Source organism: Serinus canaria, chromosome 19 (assembly GCF_022539315.1).
Source record: "Serinus canaria isolate serCan28SL12 chromosome 19, serCan2020, whole genome shotgun sequence".
Taxonomy (NCBI): domain Eukaryota; kingdom Metazoa; phylum Chordata; class Aves; order Passeriformes; family Fringillidae; genus Serinus; species Serinus canaria.
This window is the reverse complement of record NC_066332.1, coordinates 10,672,402-10,698,400: the sequence shown is the minus strand read 5'-3', so window position 1 is coordinate 10,698,400 and position 25,999 is coordinate 10,672,402. Positions and strand designations below refer to the sequence as shown.

Genomic DNA, 25,999 nt, shown 5'->3' with positions numbered 1-25,999 from the left:
GTCACCTCCATAGAGACCAACAGGGGGGACCCACTGCAGGGATCAGCAAGAACTGGTGCACTGCTCCCATCCCACAGGTGCAGTTCAGGTGCTGGAGCACCCATGAACACCCCTCTGAACCAGCCACCTGCCCTTCTTCCAATCCTAACCTTCCCACCCAGGCTCCCACCAGGAGAGAGCATTCCCTCTCTTGCCAGCCAGCTCTCCCAAAGGAAAGTGTTCCAGGACACTGGGCAGGGCTTGTGCCAAGCTGGTTTAGTGGAAGGTGGGCTGGAATGAGATGGCCTGTAAGGTCCCTTCCAACCCAAACCATTCCAGGATTCTCTGAAGACAGTAAGTCTGGCACAACTGACTGGACTCCTGGGATACAAAAGAGGGGTGGGAGCAGAAATCTATCCCATTCTGCTGTCCCATATTTTGACTGCGGTGCTTTTGGCACAGCCAGGGCTGGGGTCAGACTCCAACCAAGGTTCAATGTTGTCTTTCCCTAAGCATCATAATAAACAACCCTTCAGAACAGACCCTTAACAAACGGGGCTGCAGTGAAATCACGTTCTCACTCGGAGGGTTTCCAGGGGCACCGTTTCCCCGCAGGCTGCTCCAGGCTGCTCTCCAGCTGGGCTCAGCAGCACAGCACAGCCTTGCTCAAAACACCCCTGCTAAACCCCGACCAGCACTGATCAGCTCTTCTCCCCTGCGCTCAACAAGAAAAGGTCAAGAGCCATTTTCTCCCCTATTTTAAAAGCACCACAGAGCTTCCCCAGATTCCAGGAGACCTCAGGAAGATGGCTGATGTTCCCCAAGGGAAAGGGTGGAAAGCTGTCCTAAACAGGATGAGCCGATGAACTTCTGTGACCTAGATCAAGGCAGTGAGATCCTGAGGAAGCCTTTTGGGCTGTTTTTAGGGAGATGCTGCAAGGGCCAGACATTGCACTGCCCTGAGGTTCCTGGGTGCTGCCTGCAGGGGCTGGTTCCTTCTGCAGTGGAGGTGCCCCTAAGCCCTCCAGGGCTCCCCAGAGAGGAGAGGGGATGCTCTGGAAGAGGGTGGCAGTGAATCATGTCCCTGCCACTATCTGCAGAGCTATTGATGCTGACGGAACGGGGACATGCTGCAAGGATGGCTCAGCCTTGGCTGGTGCAGGGCTGTGCCTGCTCCAGGTGGGCTCTGCCCAGCGCTGGCTCCCTTAGGGCTCAGGCAAGACCCCGCACGAGCTCCAGCGTCTTCCAGGGCAGACGAAGCTGGGAATCCTTGCTGAAGGGCAGCAAAGGCTCCTTTCTCTCGCGCGGGTGGGTGGCAGCGGCTGTGGCAGGTGCCGGCCCCACGGGATTGGTTTTGTGGATGGCTCAGCCGCAGCCCCGCGCTCCCAATTCCCCGTTCCCGTCTCGTACTGTGGTGACATCCTCCCGCCTCTCCCCCATAATGAGCAAACACAGCTCGACCCCCACCTTACCCTGGGGGGTCTGTCTGTCCGGTCCATCGCTCGCAGCGGCCTGACGAGCTCCGGTGCGGAGTGAAGCCGCTGGGCGTCCGGCGGAGGGACGCAGGGGGTTCCCGAGGACTCTTCCTGGGGCTGGGCTGCTCCGTCCTGCTCCGACCCCGGGGACAGCTGGCAGCCGGCCGTGTCACCCCCCGCGCCTTCACGCGTTTCCAGGTACGGGCGGGCGGAGGCGGCGGGGACACCGCTCTGCCCCGGGGCCGCGCGGGGCACGCCGCGCTCCGGCTCTTGCATGGCTGGGGCAGGGCTGGGCTCACTCCGCACCGGCCAGGGCTGCCCAGGGCGTCGGGAGCCGGCACGGGAAAGCCGAAGGCATCAGAGCGGCGGCGGGAGCAGCCCGGGCCGCGCTCCTCCGTGGCGGGACCGGCCGCAGCAGCAACATCCCCGCACCGGGGCTGGCTCCGTCCCGCACCGGGGCTGGCTCCGTCCCCGCCCGGATCCGCGGCTCCCCGTGCGGAGGCTGCTCCCGCCGCCCTCAGGCCCCCGCCGCCCCCGGCCCCATGACGTAGCGGAGGGGCCGGGGGAGCTGCCAGCCCGTCGCCGCGGCCCCGGGCAGCCCCCGGCGCAGCCGCTGCCGAGTCATCAATACGGAGCCGGGCCGGGCACCCCGGGGGGGCCGCGCCGCGCCCCGGGCCGCCAATGGCGGCGGCTCCGCCCGTTTCCACGGCAACGCTGCGGGAGCGGGGTCTGGTGCCTATTGATGAGGCGGCGGCGGGGGGGCAGCCGCGTTGAGCCGCATCCCCCTGCAAAGCATCCCCCCCGCACCGGGGCTGGTTAGCCTCGGAGACCCACACGCCACCGGGATGGGGGTTTGGGAACAGCAATGGCCAGAGCCCCTGCTCGGCTCTGCCCCAGGGCTGCTCAGTTCTGGCCCTGGATACCCGACTCTGGCCCCAAGATACCTAACTGTGCCCCAGGGATCCTCAACTCTGTCCCGGGGATGTTCAGCTCCACCCCAGGATGCCCCGTTCTGCCCCGGGGATGCCCATCTCTGCCTCGAGAACGCCCAGCTCTGCCCCAGGATGCCTGATCTGCTGCAGGGATATCCACCTCTGCCCCCGGCTGATGCCCAACTTTGCCCTAGAGATGCCGTCAGCTCTGCCAAGGATGCCAGGTTCTTTCCCAGGCATGCTTGCACACCTTTCTTCCGTGTGAGCTAAACCTCGGTACCTCCCAGACACACCGTGCTGGAAACAACCCTCTTTTGAAAAGGGCTGGCCCCCGCCTGCAGCACGTCCGGGACAAGTGGCAGAGCAGTGGTGCGGGAAGGCAGGGAGAGGGTGGTTGATATGATCCTTGGTGACAGGAGTTTGCAGCATAACGCCACAGCCAAGCGGGCACTGCCATCCCGGAGCACACGGAGCAGGCATGCGTGTGATCAGTCTCTCCTTGCCTCCTCTGCCGTGCTGTGTCTTTGATGAAGATCACATCATATATCGGGCTGCACAGTGTTAGTGATGCTCAGGGGAAAACCACTGGGCCACCCTGGGGGACATCTCTCTGGCCCTGCTCCCCAGCCCCACTCAATGCTTGACCCACTGCAGAGCAAGGTTTGCTGATCCCAAAACCCAAGAGGGATTGAAACCCTGAGCAGGTGGGACAGGTCCTGCCTCCCCAAGTCTTTGTGTGTGGTAATAGTCCCACACACAAGTCCCACTCCCAGTACCACTGCTGGTGCTTCCCTGCTGCGGTGTGAGGGGACATTTGGCATCTCACACGTGCTGCTCCCTTTGTGGCCATGGACCCACCAGGAGAACCTGCCCAGGGCCACCTTCTCCAGAAGAGATACAGTGGGGGGTCTTCAGTGCCCCTGTCAGACATCGCTTTGTAGGTGCCTCCTTTGAGCAGCTTCTCCAGCCCATCCAGATGGGCAGATGTGTCACCTCTTGAACCCAATGCCATCAGTGGTGTGTCACATCTGCCTGAGCCCAGGCAGCACAGGCAAGGCACCATCAAGACAGTAAGTTCACTGCTGACTGCCATGGGTGTAAGACCTACTTGGATGGGTCCTGTGTGTAGGGAGTTATCACTGGGTCTGGCAGAGTCTCTCTCACATCTGGGTGTGATGGTGGCTACAAGGCACCTCTCACAGTGTGGAGGACTCTGCCAACCCACCTGAATCCCGTATCTCCGAGCCCATTCCTAAGGGGTGTTTGTGTATGGTGGAGGGAAGCCCCAAGCTTGTAATGAGCAGATAATGCAGCAAACAGACCAAAGGGAAGATTCCAGAAAACTGATCCCACCTTCCTGTGTCTTCTGGTACTCATGTACCCTGAAACCACCAGCTTATGTGGCTCCTATTGCTGCAGGAAAAGGTCAGGGTAGATCTCACCATCTTCCACCACTCAGATCCCCTCAGTTCCTGCCCATGGCTACTTCCCCTGGCAAGGTACCAGGCAAGCTCTGCAGGTGCTGAACCAGTGTGGAAGAACACCCAGGTTCTGCTCAGCTCCCCAGTGAGACAGAACAAGCAGGTTTCCTTAGGCGGAGGCAGCAGCACTGGGAGGAGAAATGCACCCTGATAAGATCTCCTGTGGTTGTCAGCCTTCTCAGAACCCCCACTTGCTTTGTGCTTCCACTGCCCTGTGCTGCTCACAGGCTCTGCTTGGCTCATCTGGAACATGCTGCTACCACTGACCCCCAAGAATCCTGGCACAGACCTTGTCCCACTGGTCTGTGCTGGACCCACTTGGCTCCATGGCACTGCTGGGGCCTGCTGCCCTGGAGAAAGAGGGACCAGGGATCCCCCAGGCCCAAGTCTGGATCCACCCACAGCCTTCAGTGAAAGCCCCAGTTAGGTTAGGTGAAGGATGGGGTGTCCTAACCCTAACCCCACACCTTTCCTGGGGAGAGGATATCTCCTGAGGCCCTGAGCTTGGGAAGCTGGAGATGATCTTTTACATCTTGGCCAGCCTACAGCTGGATAAGTGCCTAAAGTCTTATTAAGTCTACTTAAAAAGGTTAGAGGGAAAATTTATCTGGGCTATTGAAGACTCAGTGGGTTATGAGGTCCCTGAGCTCTGAGTCACAAAGTTCTCATGAGGGCTACGGGGATGGGGTGCCCCAGGTCCCCTTGATCCTCCAAATTACCCAGGGATCTGCTGTGGGGCTGTGCTCCCTGCAGAGGAGACCCAGAAAGATCCTTGAAACTCCCCAGGACAGGGGAAACCACAGGCTCAGGGAAAGGAGGTGATGATATAGAGAAAATTAAGAGCAACAGTGACACTGGAGAGCTCAAGATCAACAGCTCAAATGTGGGGAGATGACAAAGGATCCCAGGAGAGCCCTCCAGCAGCTCCCATTGCTCTCCAAAGGTCTTCAGGGAGCCGGGTCTGTGCCTGGTCATGCAGGGACAGGGATCCAGTGCATGGTGCTTGCTGTGCTGTCCATCAGAGAGCAGCGAGGATAGGGCTGCTCCATAGTGAGCAGCAAATGGGAACCCAAGTGTGATCCAGAACACACAGCATCCTCAAACCCCAGGGGGCCATCCCAGAGCTTCTGAGTAGGACAGTGGTAATGGGATCCCTGGACAGCCCCAAAGAAGATCAGATGAACCAGGACAGGGACCCCAGCCAGGATCAGGAGGAAACAGAGCTGGGGCTACAGATAAGGCTCCAGCAAAGGTTCATCCAGCCAGGTGCAGGGCCAGAGACAAACTGGCTGGTCTGGGCTCCAGCCAGCACATGTGGCTGGAGACAAGATTCTTACAGTGATGATCCAGGGCCTGCTGAGGAGACCAGACCCAACAGAGCTTTACTTACAAAAGCCCATCCAAGACAGAGTGGTATGATAGATTCTATTCTATCAGCTGACTAACAGAAATATCTCTCTCACGCACTGTCCTTGAGAGGAACAGAAAAACAAGGTAGAGAAACAGCACCTGCAAATTGTTTATAGTCAACAGGTTATCACATCTTTCCAGCTCCCTAAAATTCCTCACAAGCTGCTGTGAGAAATGCTTGCCATTTCTCTCTCCCTGTCCCATGGCATCCACACAGTGACGTGTGTCAGCACTCAGGGGCACCTCCAGGCTGAGGTGATTGGCAGGTGCCAACCCATTCCCACCCTCTTTCTAGCAGTAACCTGGGATTGGCTCCAGCACATGATCCCTCCTGTCTCTGTTCATGAGCCATGCTGGTGGCTGCAGGGATGTGCAGTGACACAAGTGGGCACCTCCTCTGCCAGCAGAGCCCTCCAGCTCCCATTCCCACTTCCTGAGCCTGAGGTCTGATGTGTCCTGGAGCAGCTCCAAGGAGGAAATGCACATGGCCACATTCCCCCTGATCCTGCCATCCCCAGCAGCACATGGACACTGGCAGGGAATGGCTCCACACTCTGGAGCAGCACTGGGATCGAACACCTGTTAAAAGTAGAAAGATTTTACTAGAAAAGTAATGTGCTGGGTCAGTCCTGCCAGGGGTCACAGTGAGCCCCAGCCCTGGTATCTGCAGCATGGTGTGGCAACACCAGTTCAGGCACTAGGGCTATGTGGGAGAGCCTGGCAAGAGCCTGGCTGGGCTCTGTCAGTTCCTATAGCCCTTCCAGAGCCATCCTGAGAGCTCTGGGATGGACACCCCGCACCCCACACTGCCCCAAGAGGGGTCTCAGCCCCAAACCCTGACCTGCTTGGGGCATTTCTGGGTCAGCCTGTGTGGCATCAGCCAGGGAACAGATGAACACAGCGAGGTCCTGTGGACACTGGGAGCTCACTCCAACAGGGACAGGACACATTTCCTTGCAGTAACCTGCTAAAATGCCTTCAGGATTGAGGCATCCTCCAAAAAATTGAGGGTTTTATTAAAAAAAAAAACAGGAAAAAAAGTAGCAGTTTCTGTTTTGCTGCTCTCAGCAAGAACCACCTTTCCAATTGTCTCTCCTAGCAGTGACCACTGAGTAGTATCTGTAACCACAATAGATCTTGGGCATGAAGATTGGATATTTATCCTTTCTAATACTTGAATGCACATTATTAGGAGATAAATTTTCAAAGCTTTTTGAAAATTTAAAATGTGAATTTGCTTTTCCCTCCCAGTGCTCACAAACCAAAAGCTGTTCAGGGTAGTCCACAGTGGCTGCCTGGGGTGCCTGGGGTTTTTTTTAGCCCTTTTTCATTTTTACTGTTTAAAAACTTGTCTCCTTGTGACCATGACGACAGTTTTGATTTGATTTTTTTTTCCTTCCACATCCCCTTTGAACAGCCACAAAGCCAGGAACATGGGAAAGCTGGGACAGCAAGAAGTAAAACACCCCAGTCATTTCTGGACAGCTCAGTGAAAGAAAAATACAACAAACTCAGTAAACCCCCCCAAAGGATCCTGAGACAAGTAGTTTAACAAAATGTAAAAACTTTCCACTGGCACTTGGGTAAAAAAAAAAGTATTTTTTATATTTTTTTCCTATTTTTAGATGCTCTCTTCCACAGGCAGGACATGGGGAGTCAAAAACAAAGGGACAATGCTTGAAGGGGTATTGGGAGCTGACATTTCGGAACAAGGACCAAACTTCCTCTGTGGAAGCTGGGTTGGTTTTAGACCCCCAGGAAACATAGGCCAGGGTGTGTGGATGGAGGGAGACTGGGATTGTAGAAGGATTTTTTGGCTTCACATGACCTTGTGACCATGGCCCAGGCTGCTATTGGACACAGCAGCTTTGCTGGTAACCCTCAAGGGACTGAAGGAGACAATCCTGTGCCAATGGGCTGAGATTTGCCAGCTACCACCCCCAGCCGTGGTGTCCCCCAGGGTCCCCAAAGCTCTATATCTGGAATGACCCCACTGCACGTGGCCCTGGGCACAGCAAAGAGCTCTTCCCCAGTTCTCAGGAATTGCATAAAATAATCCACAAGTCAATACCAAAAGAGTTTTATTTAGCAGTCCTTCACCTTGCTGAACCCAGCAATCACCAGGAACCCCACTTTGCCTCCGACGCTCCATATGGCTGCCACTGCCCAGGTCTTCCCAGGACTTCTCCACATGGAAAATGAAGATGGGGGGAAAAAAATGTGCATGGGAGCCTTTGCTGCCTACCTGGCCTATCAGTGCGAGGCTCATGCCAATGGGATGGGTCCTTTCAGTGGCATTCATGGGACACTGCGTTGGCCTCTCCCACCCACGTGGCCATCCCATGTGCCAGGGAGACAAGTGGGGACAAGCAGAGCACCCCCAGGAGGGTGGTGGAGCTCTGGGTGGGTGCTGTAAGCCAGGCAGGGCCCGTCAGTTCTCTTGGCCCACAGTGGCTCTCGACGGGCTCGTGGGTCTGGCGCTGCTCCGTGCTCTCTTCTCCGTAGCCCACAGTACACTCATCCATAAAGTAGGAAACACTACACCCTGCAGTGCTGTTTAGTAGTGCTTTCTACTTTATGGGTGACTGCACTGTCTCTCAGTCGCTGTCGGCGGCCGCTCTCCTCCGGCGTGGAGTTCCTTCCCCCACATGGGGCCACTGCCACACCCCACGTGGCCCCGCCACGGGGCACCTCTGGCCTTGGTGTGGCCACAGACATGAGTGGCAGGTCTGCTCTGGCCCTGGGACAGAGAGCCTACGGCAGTGTCACCTTCTGGGAGCCATGCCAAGCATGGGGGACATCCTTATCCTGGGGGGAGATCCTGCCTTTCCCTCCCTTGTCCCCCCCAAAAACCCCATCCTGAGCACATGGAACATCCTCACCTTTTATCCATGAGTGAGACCCTACCTCATACCCCACAGTCCCACCTCAAGCCCTGTCCTGGGTACAGGGGACGCCCTAACTTTTTCCCCAAGGCAGGGAAGCCACTTAATATCTCCTTCTGGTCATAGGGGACAGTTTTGACTCATTCCCAAAGGAAGGACCCCACATCAGACCCCATCTTGGTCACAGAGAACCAAAATGCCCTGTCCCTGCTTTTAATGCCTGGTCCACATTGCAAACCCCATCACCCCCTCTCAAACCTCATCCTAGGCACAGAGGGTGCATTTGCTTTGACCCCATGGGGACACGTCCACCTCCCATCGCATTCCCAGAGGATCCTCTTGCCTTGTCCCCATAAGGGAGATTCCACCTTGAGCTCCATTGCTGCCCTTCAGACCCCACCCCAGTCTCAGAGGACCCCCCCCATGTCTGGACCCCAAGGGTGAGATCCCACCTCAAACTCCATCCCTGTCCCTCAAATCCCATCTGCATCACAGAGGGCCCACCATGCCATGTCCCCAAGAGGGGACCCCACCTAAATGGCATCCTCGCCACAGAGGGCTCCTTTACCCCGTGGCGGCGAGCCACGGCGGCGGGGACCCCCTGCAGTGCCTTGTCCCTGTGGCAGAGATCCATGGCAATGGGTCCCTCTTGAAATGTCCTCATGGGGACTCTCCTTGTTCTCCCATCCTTTACTGAAGTCCCCCTTTGCCCCATCCCTGCCCAGAGGTCACAGGAGCTCACTGTCCTGGTGCTCTGCTTGGGCCCCCCCTCGCCCCATCTGCCAGACACACGGAGATCCTTCAGATGCCCCCACAGCCCTCTGGGGTCACTCGCAGGTCCCCACGACTGAGACCACCCAGCCCCAAGAGCCTCACCTGCCACATCAGCCTCCACGTCCACCCGGTCCCGTCCTGGCTGCCACCAAAAACCCCCTGGATGCCACTTCTGCTTTGGGCACTTCCTGCCTCTGCCCGCCTGCCAGCACGGCACCTCCTCCCCAGCCACCGTACTGTGCCCCCCTTACCTGTCATCGGCCCCCGGCACCACCTGCCCCCCTGGCGGCGGCACCAGGGCCGCGGCTGCTAGCGCCCCCCGTGCCGCTCCCCCGGCGCCTCGCCGGGCCCCCGTTATCGGCTCGGGTGCGGGCGGCTCTCGCTGGGTGCCGATGGCCCACTCCGGGAGTGGGTGACCCGCGCAGGTGCCAGTGGCCCACGCCGGGCATGAAGGTGAGCGCCAGGTGCTGGTGGCCCAAGCCAGGTGTTGGTGGCCCGTGCTGGGTGCCGCTGCCAGTGTCGTGGGGGGCTGCATGGGGTGCTGGCTGGGGAGCAATGGGCCCCTGTGGGGCGCGGGGCTGCTTTTAACCCCATCCTGCCCACGTGGCCCCACACAGGAAGAGCCGTCGCTGCGGAGCAGATAACGGTGCTGGTCCCACCCAGCGCCGCCCCGCAGTCCAACCGCAGCCGGCCCAGCACCGGGTGAGGAAGCACCAGCCGGTTACGCTCTCGTGGGCTTTGCTGCTGACAGCGACAAACATGTTTGTACAAAAAAAAAAAAAAAAAAAAAAAAAGGTGGAAAAAAAAAAAGAGGGGTTTGCACAGGGTGACAGTAACTGAATCCACCTCCCATGCCTGCTCGGCTGCGCTGTGGCCCCGCACCCCATGCTAGTGGTGGGACCTGCATGGGGGCAGTTCCTGCCCATGGAAGGTCCAGCAGTCCGTGGCAGGGGCTGCAGGACTCAGGGAATGCCTGCTCATTGGGGTGAAGCAGTGGGGACATAGATGCCAGCGAGTCACAGTTCCTAAACCTTGCTTTAGGAAACGCATGGTGCAAGCGGCTTCCTGGAACCTCTCACCCCCTCAGGGCTCAGCAGCACCAAACTTCCTCTGGCCCCAGGCAGCTGCAGCAACCAACAGGGATGTGAGGCCCCGGGAAGAAAACTGAAAGCTGGGTTTGGAGGTTGGCACATCCAGGTCACAATGGCCCTGGGGACAGCACTGGGATGATGCTGGGACACAGAGCAGGTGGATTTTGCACAGCTAGCACCACCCCATCCCAGCACCGGGGTAAGCCCAACACCAAACGAGATCAAAACCTACAAACTAAATTCCCAAAAGTGACCATAAATGGGGCCATGTCTGTCCCTGCATTGGTTTTCTTGTGCCTCTGCCAAAGACTTCTTTTTAGGCCAATGCAATTCACTCTCAACACTGATAATTTGGACAGAAATGTATTAAAAAACAGTGAGGTTTGCAAGAGGCAGGGGAAGAGCAAAGCCAAAAGGAACCAAGCAGCAGCATAGGCAGGAGTGATTTGACTTGAGCTGCATGTGTGCTGATGGCAGCAGGTAAAGGAGGCTTTAGGAGAGAGGGAATTGATTGGGAAGCCCTTTCCAAACCAAGGCTGGTGGGAGTTTCAGTGGAAAAAAACAATCAGAGCCCTGTGCCTTGGGCCACCAAGGGCTGCCCTGTCTCCCACCCTTCCTTGGCCCTGTGCCTGTCTCCATCCCTTATGGTCACGGGTCTGGGGAGGACACTGTGTTCCCTGTGCTGGAGAGAAATTCAGCAAGGAATTTAAGTGCTGTTGGTGATGTCTCCCAGGACCCTTTTGGCAGCTCTGAGCCCAGGAGCATCTTGCTGCCTTACCAGGGGCCTGTTGTAGGCAGACATTCATCCATGGCAGAGGCCACCACGTGCAGGCTGGGTCCATGGGGTGGCCTCCTGATGCCAGATGACTTCAGGTGCCTCCCAGACTGACCCTCCTGGGGACCTGAAACATTTAAATATAATTTTGGGTGTGAACCACAGAATATGCTCTTTTGGAAGGGATCCACAAAGATCATCAAATCTAGCTCCTCGCCCTGCACAGGACACCAAAACAATCCCACCCTGTGCCTGAGAGCAGATTGTTGCCAACCCAGAGACCATCCTGGAGACATCCCCCAGTGCCATCAGCCACCTCAATGCCATGGCGCACTCCCCAGCAGTGGGGTGGGTGCCATCACAAGGGGTGAAAACTGCACAGGGAATGGGCAACCACACTCTTACTGTGGATTTCCCAGCAGAGAGAGGAGCCTTTTGGGGGGGCAAGCAGAGAGAGATTTGGCCCCAAAGGTGCTGCTGACGGACTTTCCCCCTGCGACCCAGGGTCAAGGCCATGCTTCTGGCTGATGACAAACTGGTCCCTGATAAATACTGCAGGCTGGGATGAAGGGACAGGGTGAGAAGTTGGGCCCAGTGAAGAAATCCAAGTTTGAGGCTGACCATGGGGCAAAGCAAGATGAAAATATTTCTGAACAGAGGCAGCTGGAGGAGACTGCACCTAAGGGAAAAATGTCAGGGGAGAGTGAAGCACAGTTGGGGATGTGCAGGATGAGAGCAGGGAGGAAGCTGTGCCTCCCCAAAATGGGGTCCCTAGCAAGCAGAGCCCTGCCCAGCACCTGCCTGTGCTGCTGAGGGGCCATGCAGAGGGGCCACAGGCAATTTCCCAGCAGAGAAGTGGGGGGTGGCAACGCTTCCTCTTTCCCCAGCTCAGCAGAGATGGGGGATATGACATTTTGGGTCCTGGCCTGGTTTCCTTCTGCCTTCTCGGGTCTCAGAAAGGAAGAAATCAGTAGATCTGGTTCCTTGGGCTCTGACGAGGTCTCTGAAAGTCTCCAGCTGATGATGAACTTACCACATTCCCCAGCCATTGGTTAATTTTACTGGCTGGCAAACAAGGCTGTGGGAATTCCTACTCCAGCCCTTGGCTCTGCATTATTTGGTCCTGCTCCACTCATGTCTGTCTGAAGGAGCCCCAGGAGCTTTTTGGGGCTGGGGGAGGCTGAAACAGCTGTGTTTCCTCCCCTGGGAGCCTCATGAGAATATCTGGTCCCCAGCTTTCCCAAGGCCCCTCTCCACACTCTGCCCACCTGCTCAGCGTCTCCTAGGGGCTTGCTGATGGACCCTGGGGTGCAGCTCCCTAAGACAAACCATGACCCCCCCCCCCCAAGGCACCACTCCCTCACTCTGCCTTCCCCTCCCCTCGTCTAGGGCACCCGGATGCAGCTCAGACACCGCCATGCAGCCCAAAATTTCCTGTGCACGGAGCACCATGGGTGCCTCATTGCCACCCTGCAGCACCGAGGTCCCCGAGCCTGCAGGGCTGTTCCTTTTCCAGTAACTCTCCCAGTATCGGGGAGCGCAGGGGGGCAGGAGCCCGAGGCTGGGGCAGCGGCGCCGCCAGGCCCAGTGCTCAGCAGGGGGAAGGGCCCTTGTCAGGCTGTGCAGCCCAGGCGCTGTGAAAGCGCTGATATTTCTTATCGGCCTTGCAGCAACTTCCCCTCCTCGCCTGCGGTTGCGGCGCTCGCTGCCGGCAGGGGAAGTGCTGCCCTCAGCCCAGGGCTGGGAGATGAGCTGAGCTCCTGCCGGCACCTCAGCCTGGCCTGTGAACCCTGCTCGGTGGTGGGGACAGGGAGCTGCCCCGCCACACTCATGTGATTCCCATCCATCCAGCACCCCATGGCTGCATCCATCCAGCACTCTATGGCTGCAACCATCCAGCACCCCACAGCTCCATCCAATGGCACCTTGTGAAGGAAGAGGAAGAGGAGAAGGAGGAACAGGAGGAGGAGGATGAGAAGGAGGAACAGGGGGGTCTCACCCAAACCCTCCCTGAGCCACCTCCACTGCCCTGGGGCCAGCAGGAAAGTGGCCAGGTGAACCACAGGATGCACAGCCAAGCTGCAGCATCTCCTGGCCAGGCCCCAAAGGAGCCAGAGTATCTCAGTCAGGCCACCTGTTCACAGTGAAGGCTAATGACACCACATATCCCTGAGAGCACAGAGGCACGGGGGCGGGGGGCATGGCTCTCTCTTCTCTCTGCTTGACAGTGCAAAGAGTGACCTCCTAAAACCCCCCGGGACAGAGGGCTCTGAGCCCTCTCTCTCCAGGAGAACAGATGCTAGGGATATCTGCAGCACCAAAAACTCAGGAGCGCCAGGCACTGCCCCTGAGAGCTTTTTGGATGGGAAGAGGATGGTCTGCCACCATCATGGCAAACCTTCAAGGAAGAACTGCAGCACCTGTGGCACGGCTGAGAGGCCACCCCTGCACCCAAAAGAGGAGCTGTGGTACGGGCGTGGGCCGAGCCCCATTTCCCCACCGGGCACGGGATGAGGCCCTGCGCGGGATGTCCGGGGAGCTCCCGGAGTGCTCCCAGCCCCACGCCCCTGCCCGCTCCCCGCCGGTGCCCCGGAGGCCAGGCAGGAGCCGGGGCAGGAGCCGGGGCCGTTAAAAGTGACTCAACCAGAAACTGCCGGGCCAGGGAGGCGGCGGGCGGGAGGCAAATGAGAGAGCGAAGGGAAACCTCAAAAAGGCGAAGTGACGCGGCGGGCGGGGGACACGGCTCTGGATTTGCCCAAATATGGAGAAAATCAGCGGCCCGGCTGCGCCAATGGCGGGCGCGGGGGGGTTGGGCCGGGGCCGCTCCGTCACATTCCGTGGCACCTGCTGCCACCGGCCACGCGGGGGGGAAGGGACCCCATGGTCCGGCGGCGCTGGAGGGGCCCCCACAGCATCCGCTGCTGCAGATGGGCGACTCCTGTTTCCCCCTCTTCCTGGGATGGAGGATGCTGTCGGACAGAGCCCAGTAGGGATACCGGGAAGGAGGGATGAGAACCACGAGTCTGGGCTGTGGATTTCCCGGGGCAGGATGGACTTAGAAGGTGCAGGGCTGAGCTCTGCTGTGACAAACCCTGCTGTCCCTTGACCTTGGTCCTCCCAAGACAAGGGGCAGGAACAGCTGAGCATCTCTGAGGGCAAGAGACATGGAGGAGGGGGGACAGGCAGTCAGGGCTGCCAAGAAGCATCTCCCTGAAGCAGGCATTGATGGCACCTTCCAGCACCTTTCCAGGCTAGCTATGCAGTTCCAAAGCCCCCACCTGGCCAAGGGGGTGGATCCTGCAGCCACTGGAATGTGTTGCCCTGTGCCACACACCTGGGCTGTTTGGGGACCAGAGATGAAATGTCCATTCCCAAAACAAGTCCCAGGGCTCTGTTTGGGCACTCGGTGGTTTCTTCTGCTACTGCCATGCAGAAGAACCATTCCTTTGGAGGGGAAAAGCCCCTTCCAGCCCAGCACCAACATCAGCCTGGATGACATGCAGCTGGCCAGGAGGAGGGAAGGACAAGTGCCACCTGGGATGCAGCAGGAGGTCTGGGAGAGCTGGGGATACAAAGATACTATCAGATTCTCAAATCCCTCCTTGGACTTCAGCTGTGGTCTCACTTTGCCATGTGCCCTCAGCACTCCCAGACTCCTCCATTACCGAGCTGAGACTCCCTGTGCCCCGCCCAACCCTATGCATCTCCCTTCCCAGGATGGAGTAAACCAGGGAGGTGAAAGATCTCAGTCTAGAGGAGGGTTGGGACCCCCCACCAGACTCCAGAACCCCAACTCTGTGGGCAGACCCATGGGTTTGGAGGTGTATCCACCATGAAGCAGTTTGGGGCTCTTTGCAGACAGCCCTGAGTTCACAAAAGGTGGATATTCCACTTCCAGGTGCAGTTTGCAGGCCTCTGTCAGGAGCACACCAGTCTCTCCCCTTCACAAGGCAGAGCCTCCTCCTTCCACCACAGTTCCTGAGGGGAAAGAACCCAGAGGACCCATCATGCATGGGAGCTCCCTGTTTTCCTTACAGATCCATGAGCAGGGAGCACATCCCAGTTCCTTGCCCACCTGCCTCCAACCCACTGCACCAGGGTCCCCTTGGGATGGGCAAATGGCAGCTGGGCCTTGTACTTGCCATGCTTTGAAAGCTCTTGTAGGTTGCCCCCTCCCCACCTCCCCACTTAAAAAAATTGCCCCCCTCCTGCTGCTGCTCAGATCTCGCCCTGGGTGCCTCCTCTCCCCACATCAGACACGGGGCCTTGGTGGCTTCTGCCCATGTGCCCCGACATGGAGGTGACAGGCAGGATGGGGCACCCATTCCTGGCATGCCCCAGGCTTTGCCATCCTCGCTACAGCAGCATTTCACTCCAGGTACCAGGACAACTCAGGTCACCTTTCCTATCACCTCCACCTGCCAAGGTCTCCTCAGCCAGTTTCCAAGGAAAACAGTCTTAAGCTGGGGTCTGTTTGGGGCTTTTCCCCCACCCCTACCAGCTGTCCCCAAGGGTTTCCACATCCCTGAGGTAACCAGTTCCCCCAGGCACACAGGGTGGCCAAAAGACACCTGGGAAAGTCCAGGAAAGAGAAAGAATTGGAATTGTTCAGCATGGAAAAAGAAGCTTCAGGGTGACCTAATCAGTATCTGAAGGGAAATTACAGGAAAGATGAAGAGAGACAATTTACAAAGGCCTGGGTTAGATGGGATATTGGGAAGGAATTGTTCCCTGGGAGGGTGGGCAGGCCCTGGCACAGGGTGCCCAGAACAGCTGTGGCTGCCTCTGGGTCCCTGGCAGTGCCCAAGGCCAGGCTGGAGCACCCTGGGACAGTGGAAGGTGTCCATGCCCATGGCAAGGTAGGAAACAAGACAGTCTTTAAAGTTCCTTCTGGCCCAAACCATTCCACAATTCCATGGTGCTGTTGCCAGTGCCGGCAACACCTCAGTGTAGCAGTCACAGAGCAGCTCTGGGGACAGAATGGGAAGGTCGCCCTGCCTCGGCCCCCTGGGCAAGGTTCAGTGTGGCTCGTACATGTCCCCCTCACCTGAAGCCCAGGTGGCCCCAGGGAGAGGCTGAGGGCAGGTCCCCGTCCCCGGGCAGCGCCAGAGGGGCCCCGCACAGGTGGGGACAGGCATTTCCTGGCAGCTGCCTCTGCAGAGGCACTGAGGCCTCTGCGGTTTGGAAAGTCGCTTTTCTCGTCCGCAGGGAGAGCCAGGGTATCGGTTCTCAAAACCCGCACGAAAATCCACTAGCTCGTGTTTCCTGCCCTGGCCCTGCCACCCAGAGCTGCCAGGCTGCTCGGGATGCCAAACCTGCAGCATTTTCGGGCCTAGCTAAAACATTCAAGCGTCATTTGGTGCAGGGGGAGGAGCCGTCCTGACTCAGCTCCCAGCCCGTTGATGCTGTTCTCTCCCGATTCCCACTCCGGCTGCTGCCGCACATTTTTCCTCCCATTTCATCAACGTGAGAGCTCCCTGCCCTACTTTTTGCAGCCAATAAAGCTCTGCATCGTTTTTTTTTTTTGCTTGTACATACCCCAGACAGCTCCAGGGCTGGACTCTCACTGAAGGGCTGCTTTTGGGAGCCTTGCGGGAGCAGAGAATCACCGGAGCTGTGCGGCGTGAGCTGCAGGCCCGGCATGGGCGGCGAGGGAACTCACAGAGAATGGGCTCAGGGGCCAGCCTGGTGAGAGGCACCGCGTTCTAGGAAGCACTACAGGCACAGGAGGTGCAGCTTTCAAGGACCACCACCTTCATTTTCCTCACTCGGGTGGCTCCTTTGCATCTGCACTGCAGCTCTGGCCAGTCTTACCTCTACATATCCTGGAGCAATTGGGCTTCTAGCAAGGGGTGAGGTCTCTGCAGGGTTTCCAAACCCCCCCAGTTTCCCTGAGAGGCACAGTTAGAGTGCACACTACTCCCTGGGGACAATTTCCTAAGCAAAGTTCCCAGCCCTGAGCGGTGACTGCAACTTGCCAGGAAGGGAGAGGAGAACCTCAGAGCCTCAGCCCCACAGCAATCCCAGTCAAACGAGCCCATCCTGCTCAGGGTCCTGTGCAGAGCCCTCTCGTCTCCTCCTTTGCATAATGGGCCATGGGACCAGGTCTTGGGTCCTGTTGGCCATTCCCTGCAGCCAGGGGAAGGCAGTTGGATTGAAAGGTGCTGTAAAACAGCAGAAAATGGAGCTTGTGCCTCAGTCGGTCTCCAGCAGTTCCCCAGCCCCAGCACAAGACCGTGCTGCCACCCCGTGGCACTGCCAGCGTGAGGCTCCCGGGGCTGGGCGTGGCAGGGGGGGTGATCTGCCATCCAACATCCTCCCAGCCTGGCTGGAGCCAAACCCTTGCTCCCCAAACCCATTTCCAGCCAGCTGGAGAAAGAGCCACTCACCTCATTCTCCTTGCCCCCTGCCATGTTGAACGTGTCAGGCTGCCCAGACAGCCTAGACAGCCCATGGCTGCAGCTTTCCCAGACCATTCCACAGAGAATGAATGCATCTGGGGGGGATCTGAAGTTATGCTGTGCCACTCATGGCACAGCTGGGGCAAAATTGCCCTCCAGAGCCCAGAGGTGCATGCCCAGAATGCCTAAACCCAAGCATCCTGCAGAGGCAGGCCCTGGCCTGCTGGAACAGTCCTATCTCTTGTCCCACTGGCCTGTTGGGAATTCCCAAGGTCCATCTTCTGCCCAGAGTGCAACCCAGCAAGCTTGAAGCCTTTGATTTCACCAGGGATGTGCAAAAGTCATGGTCAACTCCCCTTTTGACTGTAGAACCAAACCTGCTGCTCCCTGTACCCAAGAGGAGAGTCCAATCCCCAGACCAGGGGCCGATGTGCTCTCAGCTCTTTCCACAAAAGGTGACCTGCACCTGGAAACGTTTGCTGGAGCTCAGAGCCCAGCAAGGACTTGACTTGGCCCTGGTCTGCACTGAGCAAATACTCATTACTTCAGCACCACATCTGCAAGGATCTATGCAAAAGGTGGCTTAAGGCACCTTCCCCTCCAGCTTCCCTGTACTCCAGGCTTCTACCACCACATTTCTGCTCCAGATCTCCACAGGAGGCCATGCTCTGTCTGACCTGGGGCACCTAGGACTCATTTCTCATGGCCAGCTCTACAAACTAGAGCAGTGCAGGGAGAGCATCACCTCTGCATTCCTGGCAGTGTGACTCCTCAGCCAGTCCTGAATTCCCTGTGGTGCAGCTGCTCTCATCCCAGAGCAAGTGCAATTCTCAGGCTCTACTGGTTTTCTATTACTTGTCTCCAGAAAACAAAACTTGACCTTTCCAGCTCCAGGATTATCATCTCAGGGAAAAAAACCCAAAAGTTATTTCATAGAGCTACTGGTTGAGGACTCGGCCCTTCTTGATCAAAGACTGCTGCTGAACTGAAACAAAGTAAATCAAGAAGGCCAAATCCCTCAGGAGTTCCTACAGTTACAGACACTTGTAACTGACACTTGTAACAGTCAGATCTACCCAATAGGCGGCTGGGTGGATGTTTCCACCCTTGCTTGTCCACCCCACCCGTGCTCAAGGCCTGTGCTGCCTCCCAGCCACATCAGCAACGGGCTTGTCCTGCTCTGCCTGCCCTGGAGCCCAGCAACAGCCAGTGGATGGTCCTGGAAGCTCCATCCTGATACCAGTCCCTTGTAATGGACCTGCAGGCCCAGGGCTCTGTGACCTCCATGTAACCAGCTCCACAGGAAGCACTGGCCTGACCACCATCTCTGCTCCATCCAGCTGGCAGCTGCAGGTTTCCCATATGGAAGGACACCTCGTGCAGCCAGGACAGGATCTCGCTCTCAAGGCAGGAATGTGGCCCATGGCAAAAGCAGTGACAACTGCAGGCTCCACGGTGTGGCACAGGCAGAGGGGTGAGTGTGAGCCCCTGCAGTGGTGAAACCAGAGTGACAGCTGGACTCAGCCGTGACCAGGCAGTGGATTTTATTAAACTATTTACACAGCTATTTCCTAAATCTCCTCTTTCCCACACTAATTGTAAAAAAGTTTGGGCATCATGATTAAACACCTTTTCCCAGCTCTACTCACACCCTCCCCCCTGTCAAGGCTCAGATAAATGTCTCTGGTCTGTGGTGTGGTGGAGTCTGGAGGTACTGAGCGAGGGGAGCTGAGCCAGCACACTCAGAGTCCAGCCCCACTTCCCGACAGGATAAAGCTGAGGTTTTGGAGCAGCGCCCACTGCTTCTTCCACGCAACACTGGGATCTCAAGGCAGCACAAAAGCCCTTCAGGTTTTTATGGCTGTGTCCCGAGACTTGTAGGCCACTCCACGGCTCTTCAACTCTCGGACGATCCCTGCAGGAAGGAGACAAACCCATTTCAGTCTTCTCCTGGAATGAGGAGCCCCGGAAACATCTGGTGGTTCTGTCATGTAGAACTGGACAATCACCTTCACTTCACAGAATCATGGACTATCCTGAGTTGGAAGAGAGGGATGCACAAGGATCACGGGAGTCCACTCCCTGGCCCTGCACAGACACCCAACAATCCCACCCTGTTCATTCCTGGGAGCAGTGTGCAAACACTCCTGGAGTTCTGCCAGCCTTAGGGCTGTGACCATCCCCTGTGCAGTGCCTCACCATCCTCTGGGGAAAGAACCTTTCCCTGATATCCACTGAAACCCTAACCCTGGGTATTTCAGATGTGCCTGGGCTGTGTCAGAAGGCCTCAGCTTCCGGCCTCGTGATGTTTCCAGCTCCTTCCCAATGCAGAGCTTAGTCAGAAATAAGAAACCTGGGATTCCAGACACAGGCATAGCTTTCACCCCAGGGGTTTGGGATTCACTACTGGGTTAGGAGTCTACTCTGGGACAACATATTGGACAAGAACTCAGCTGGATGGATGATGCCCTTTCTGCATTCCAGAGATGAAGCAAATCCTCTGCACCTTCCACTCCATTTGTAAACACACAAATCCACCATGGCATAAGCCCTTAGTGCAGGAGGAGGGGTGTGTTCACTGCGATTGCCACAACAGCACCCCATTCTGCAAAACCCTTTTTTATGAACAAATCTCCATGTTATCCTGGAGGTGAATGGTTTGAGATGTGCCCACTTTCCAGAATCACTAATTAGTTCCAGTTTATGCCTCTGATAGCCAGGCTTTAGCCAGCAGCTTACAATATAAACTTCTGGCAGGTGCAGCGCTGAACCCTAAAACTCCCTCTCTAGTCCAGCACCTCCTCACAGTCACCTCTGCTGATCCTATCACACCTTTGCTGATCCCATCACCCACATGGCATGCTCCCTATGCAGTGTTCAGAGTCCCAAACCCTGACTCCATCACACAGGTACCTTGGGGCAGGCGGCCAGTCACAGACACTGCATAGACACCTGGCTTGAAGGTACCTGCAGGAAATAAAACCCAAGTTAACCCACATGGAGCAGCCAGGTGGGAAACCTCCTGTGCAGATGTCCCCTCACTGTGCAGACGTCCCCTCACTGGGGAGGCAGAACGCCTTCCACATCCCAACCAGCAGTTCCCACTGCCCCTGAGAAGAGTTTGCAGAGAAGGGATCTCCAGCTCCCAAATTACTCACTGATCCGCTGCCACTTGGAGACCCAGCTGTCCTCAGGGCTCATCATGGTGATGATCCTGCAGGAGGGATGGCAGTGAGGGGATGTCTCCTGGCCCCCACAGCACCACTTGGGTGCCCCCAGGCTCCTGGGGGACCGCGGCCAGGCCCAGCCCCACTCACCCATCAAAGGAGGAGCTGGTGCAGTCATAGACCATCTCGCGGTTGCCCTTCATCTGCAGATAAGTCTCGCAGTTGTCACAGCCATCATACTCGAACTGGTCGATGGTCTAAGGGAACACAGGTGTTGGGGACCGGGACCAGTCGGGAGCCGGATAGACACGGGGCCGGGGAAAAGGAGGGATCCCCGGGAAGGAGCATTCAGGGACAGGGCCGGGGCGGACGGGAATCGCCCAGAGGCTGCAGTCGGCAGAGGAGGGAGGGAGGCCCGGGCGGGGAAAGGCCGTGGCAGGAGCCGGGAGGCCGGGCCGGGGTCGGAGGGACAGACCAGGCCGGGGAGGGGGGCCTGGTCGGGAAGGGTCGGGACAAGGAAGGCCAAAAGGGTCGGAAAGGGTCGGGAAGGGCAGAAAGGCTCGAACCGGGGCCGAGAGGAAATAGAGCCGGCGCAGGGAAGGGCCGGGGCCGGAGTGAGGAGGCCCGAGCCGACGTCGTGGGGCTGGGTCTGGGAGTGCCGGGGGAGGGGAAAAGGGCTCGGCAGGGGAGGCAAGGCTTAAGCCGGGCGGAGGAAGGTCCGGAGCCGGCGTGGAGCAATCCGGCCCCTGTCCCTAGCCCCTTCCCGGTCCCACCTTGACGAGGGAGCAGAGCAGGCAGGCGCGCAGGTGCCGCAGGTCCTTGGGGACGGTCTCCAGCGAGATCGCGGCCATAGCTGCACCGCTCTCAGTCTGCGGCTGCGCAGCGGCCCCGGACCCGCCCCGGGAACAGGAACAGGAACGGGAACGGGAACGGACCCGCCCCGGGCCCGAGCGGGGGTGGCGGGCGGGGTTTCTGTCACGGCTGGGCCGGGCCCGAGCGGAGCTACTCGCTCAAAGAACAAAGGCAGGCAGCAGACCAGTACATGGATAAATATATTAGTAAATAAATATATTTCTGAGCACATCAGCATATTCACACATCTTTGTGTTTATCGGACATAAATACACAATTTTGCATATATATAAAATGTATTCTTTTTTTTTTTTTTTTCCCCCGTGTGTGGTCTTTTTTTTTTCCTGGGTCATAATTTATTCCCAAACCTCGACAGCCAGGATAGATTCAGCAACAAAACAAACGAAACAAATAGCAACAAAAAAACGAACCGATATTCACATTTCTGAAGGATCTGAAGGATTTGTGCAGGAGGGGAGATAACCAGGCAGCCCGACCATATGCCCAGTTCAGGGGGTGGGAGCTTTTGGGAAGGGGGTCCCAGCAGAAGGACTGGGCCTTCAGTTTGGATAGAGGGAGCTTGGGATGCTCTGGCTTCCATCAGTTTTTAGCTGTGACCTGGAATGCAAAGAAGGAAAATAACCTCTGCATCACTGCAAGAATGCTGGAGAAATTCCAAGGTGGAGCCCACAGGCACCGAACACTCAAAAGCATCACCCGGAAGCAAGAGGTAAAGAACTGTGAGGAACCATTCCTTATTTTCTCAGATACTGCTTCTTCCCTTTCAGGCAGCCAAGGATAGTCATCCATCTACTGAAGAAGATCTTTCAAACCCAAGTTCCCCGACAGTTCCTCCCTCTCCTCCTCCTGAGCCCCCACCGAGGCAGACCTGCACTCCAGGATTTCCTATGTGAACAGGAGCAGCAGCGGTAAGGTCGGGGAAGGGAGACACCTGGAAGCAGGTGCTGCCCTGGCAGCCTGGTACTACTGCAGTGGGGAGTGGAGAGGGTGCAGCTTTCCCAAACAAGCTCGTGGCTCTCACAATTTCAGGAATCTCCTCTTCTGTTAGGGAAAAGGAGGGAAAGAGAGAACTTTAGAGCTGCACTTGTTCTTTCGAGCAGTGAAATGCATCCCTGGAGGCTCTCTGCCTTCCTGACTCCTAAATAAAGCAGTGGGAGCACCCTGACTTCATGACCCTCCCCCTCTGTTAAGCCTCTGAGCCCTCCAGGATGGTCAAGGACACAGGGACCTGGTTCAGACAAACCACAGACCAGGAGCACAGGAAGCCCAGTGGGGTGAGTCCAGACCCACTCCTGGATTTTTCCTCTAGTTTAAGACTGACTTCCCTGCACAGGAGAAAACTTTCTGAGCTTGTGTCTTCTGCTTGCGCTGTGGGACAAACAAGAGCCTGGAAAGGTCTGAATCTAATTCGGCTGGGTGCTTTGAAAAAGGAAATTCAGCTCTTCCCTAGACTGAAAAGGTCCCACAGGGGCCTGGTCACAAGGAGACAAGGAATGAGCACTACAAGGGAATAATGTTGGGTTTAAAACAGTGCTATTGGCTGATCACTTGACTGTCAGGGATTGATTAGCAGCTGGGACAAAGATGCCTTTTTCGAGGATTAAGGGCAGCAAACCCTGTAAAAACCTTTCCCACCAACAAAGGAAGGCAGAGGATTATCCTAAACTGGGACTACATCACCAGAGCGCTCTCTTGAGAAGCTGCTGCTTCAAAGAAAGACACGGGAAGCTTTACTGAGCAGAAGGGAAAGTCTGTCCCTACATCCCAAGTTTCAAACTGTTAAGAGTTATCTTTAGCTCCAGTGTTGTATCCTCACCAATGCTTCCTTGTGCTTGGAAGCACTTGGTGCCACAAAAACGTGCACTTCACATGGGAATCTGGCTGATTCTTTGGCCTGACTGATCATTTAGGGCAATGAACCTGACAAGGATTCTCTGCTGTTAGGAAGCTGCATGGGTTATGTTTTGAATTTGGCAGGTTTTATTTTGCTTGAATGTCTGCAAATTATGAGATGTAGGAAATAAAAACTAGTGACATTCAGAAAAATCCAAAATATTCATAAATGGGGGGGAGGGGGCATGTAATAAACTATAGCCTGATGATTTCTCAAGTTTTACCCCTGCATCATCAGAATGTTGGAAAAGACAGAAAAATCCTTTTGAAGGATTTCAGGAGTCTCAGAATATGAAGTTTAGGCTGGGTGATGGATAGGGCTCTGCTCTTCATTTATTATGGAGGCTTTTGCTAGGAATTTTTGCTGTGTCTTGGGAGAATGAGAGGAATGAGAGAAGCAGGAACGACATGAACTCCAGGATTTTGTATGACTCCTGTGATGGGGACATCTAAGATATGTTTGAAATATGCTCTTAACAGGGCTGACCATGACAGTTTTTTGAGAGTAGGTGGAGGAGTTAGGGGGTAAGTGAGAGACTTTGTTCACATTGCCAGATGAGAGGGTGGATTCTTTGCAATGGAGTCTGACCCAGCTCCTTCCCAGAAATGCTGATGTCTCTGTGTCTTCCCCTCTCCTGCTGCTGGCAAACAGTCAATGGCCGAGATGGCATCAGCTGAGGGACATTGAGGTGACCAAAAGTGATGAGATCTCTTGGTTTCCACTGAAGTCAGAAGCAGCACCTTGCAGGGCAGCCCTGTGAGCGGTGAGATGGAGAATAGCTTGTTCCTGTGTCTGAAATAAGCATGGAAAAATTAATTGAAGAAATCTGGCTTTTGACCTAAGTGAGGAAATGAAGTCAGGAGCTACCAGGCCACAGAAAGTAATTTCTGCAGCTTTTGGTCTTGAAGGCTTGTTTATTTTTGCAGTGTTTAGCAAAACCTTCTGTGGCATGATCACGCCAAAATAGCAGCTTGCACTCACTCGGTGAGCTCTCCCTGGGAGCCCTGCCCAGCTCGGAGCGGTGCCACGGGATGACGAGGGGTTGCCTGTGCCTCCAGAGGAGACAGCCCGGAGAGCAGGGGTCTGTCTGTGTGACCATGGAGACGTGTCAGGAGACCATGAGTGGCCCATTGCTCTTGCCAGTCTGTGTCTCAGCAGGGCAGGGCTGGCAGAGCCACATGTGAGCAGCTCCATCAACATCTGTGTCCACTCCAACTCCCAGCAAGCAAACAGGCCAGTGTTTTATTAAACTGAGTGTTCATGGACATCCTGGACCTCCTCTTCAGATGCTGCATTCAAAGAAAAGGAGAAAGAAAAGTGTCAGCTACACCTGGCTGAACATTCCCAGGCTCTGCAGTGGCTGGGGCCTTGACCCTGCAATCCAGAGAACAGATGCTGAAGGAAAAACCACTAAGTGGAAGCTACTAAAAAAGCCACTAAGCTACTGAAACAGGCTCCCCAGGGAATGGTCCCACCCCTGAGGCTGCCAGAGCTCCAGGAGTGTTTGAACAACACTCCCTGGGATGCACAGGCTGGGATTGTTGTACTGTCCTGGGCAGGGCCAGGGACTGGACTGGATGATCCTTGTGGGTCCCTTCCAATTCAGAATATTGCATGATTCTAGGAAGTTGTTCTCAGTTTTTCAGAGGGAATTTTCTAGCCACCTCCCAGCCAGTTTATTCCTCTGAGCTGAAGTACAATAAAATCTTAAGACATCAATCTACTCCTCACATATTTCAGAGGAGGCAGGCTTAGAGAACCCTAGGATTCACATCACTGCTTGGTGTTTACTTCTGAGGCTTTTTAATGTTTGCTCTTTGTGAAAATCTGTACTGCTGATTCAAAAATTATTAGGAACAGAAAATAACACCAATTCACATGTCACAGAGCCAGGGGGCAACAGAAACTCCAGGCAGTAAGAGCAGAGAGCAGTGATGCAAGACAGGAATGACACATGTTCCACAGTGTTCGAGAGGTTGCACAAATTGCTTCTGAGCCCAGCTCAGGCCCAGGCTCTTGCCAGCTCCTTCTCCCTGGAGAATTACTGATAGGCAGGTGCTGGGCAGTTTACTTGGAAACATGCAACAAAAGGGCTGCCTAAAAAGGTACACCCAAGTCACTGCTCCAGACAACCCCTTTCTCTCTAAGTCACTGCCTGTTGTCACACACACCACAGTCCCTTCCCAGATGTCTCCAAGCCTGTCCAGAACTCTTACACAAGGTCAGCGTATGCCTTGCCCAGCAAAGGCATACAGGCGTTATTTTTCCTATCTCCCTTTTCGTGAATGTTTCTGAGATCAAAGGAACAAAATGCCCTCTTATAGATTCACTGAGGGCAATTCAAAACAGCTTTTCAGAACAATCACAACAAATTCTTGTTGGTTATATTTCACCTATATATCTGCTCCAGCTGTAGGAGCAGAGCCTTGAAAATTAAATATGTGGGAAGAAAACAAAAAAATGAGATTCTGCTTGGAAAAGTGTAGCTAATCAATGTGGGAAAATGAATGCACATGATGTTTTACACGTACACACATGAGGAAGCGTGGCCATAGTTCCTGAAGACGGAGTTTAAGCATCTCTTGCGTTTGTGCCTTGGGTCACAAGTATGTGGAATAAACCATTTCCAACTGCTTCCCTTGTCACCAGCTTATGTGCAACCCAAAAAGAGACTGTCCAGCTTCAAGCCCTCTGCGTACACATGCCTTCAGTCTCAAATAGCATTACTAAAATATTTTCTAAAAGCTGTGCCTGCATAAGTGTCCCCTGCTTGTGCTAAGAAAAGATCACAAACTGGGAGAGGTCAGAGAACCTTGGCTGGTAGACTAGCCATGGCAGGGCAACGACCTGGAGCACACCCTT

General features: G+C 55.9%; 3 protein-coding genes across 11 annotated transcripts in view; all 3 read right to left on the bottom strand.

The window, feature by feature from the left end:
• The window catches only part of TSPOAP1 (TSPO associated protein 1), a 67,157-nt gene extending 65,412 nt beyond the window's left edge, over positions 1–1,745 (bottom strand). For all 7 annotated transcript variants that reach the window (XR_007779137.1, XM_018919264.3, XM_018919269.3 and 4 more), the window contains exon 1: positions 1,452–1,745. Coding sequence is in view for 6 of the 7 variants with exons in the window: in XM_018919264.3 (XP_018774809.3) it covers positions 1,452–1,730 (279 nt within the window). In the remaining variant the exon portion in view is untranslated. The remainder of the gene's footprint in view (positions 1–1,451) is intronic.
• Positions 1,746–18,730: 16,985 nt separating this feature from the next.
• SUPT4H1 (SPT4 homolog, DSIF elongation factor subunit) lies at positions 18,731–21,311 on the bottom strand. Its single transcript, XM_009094644.4, has 5 exons — positions 21,144–21,311; positions 20,521–20,627; positions 20,362–20,417; positions 20,117–20,170; positions 18,731–19,118 (listed from the first exon to the last, which is right to left on the bottom strand). The coding sequence occupies exons 1-5, from the start codon at positions 21,219–21,221 to the stop codon at positions 19,051–19,053; spliced, it is 363 nt and encodes a 120-aa protein (XP_009092892.1). The 5' UTR covers positions 21,222–21,311; the 3' UTR covers positions 18,731–19,050.
• Positions 21,312–21,421: 110 nt separating this feature from the next.
• RNF43 (ring finger protein 43) overlaps positions 21,422–25,999 on the bottom strand; it is a 58,077-nt gene continuing 53,499 nt past the window's right edge. For 2 of the 3 annotated variants that reach the window (XM_050981621.1, XM_050981620.1), the window contains one exon: positions 21,422–24,426. In XM_050981621.1, the coding sequence (XP_050837578.1) occupies positions 24,383–24,426 (44 nt within the window). In that variant the 3' untranslated portion in view covers positions 21,422–24,382. The remainder of the gene's footprint in view (positions 24,427–25,999) is intronic. The other variant, XR_007779077.1, reaches the window with a different exon arrangement.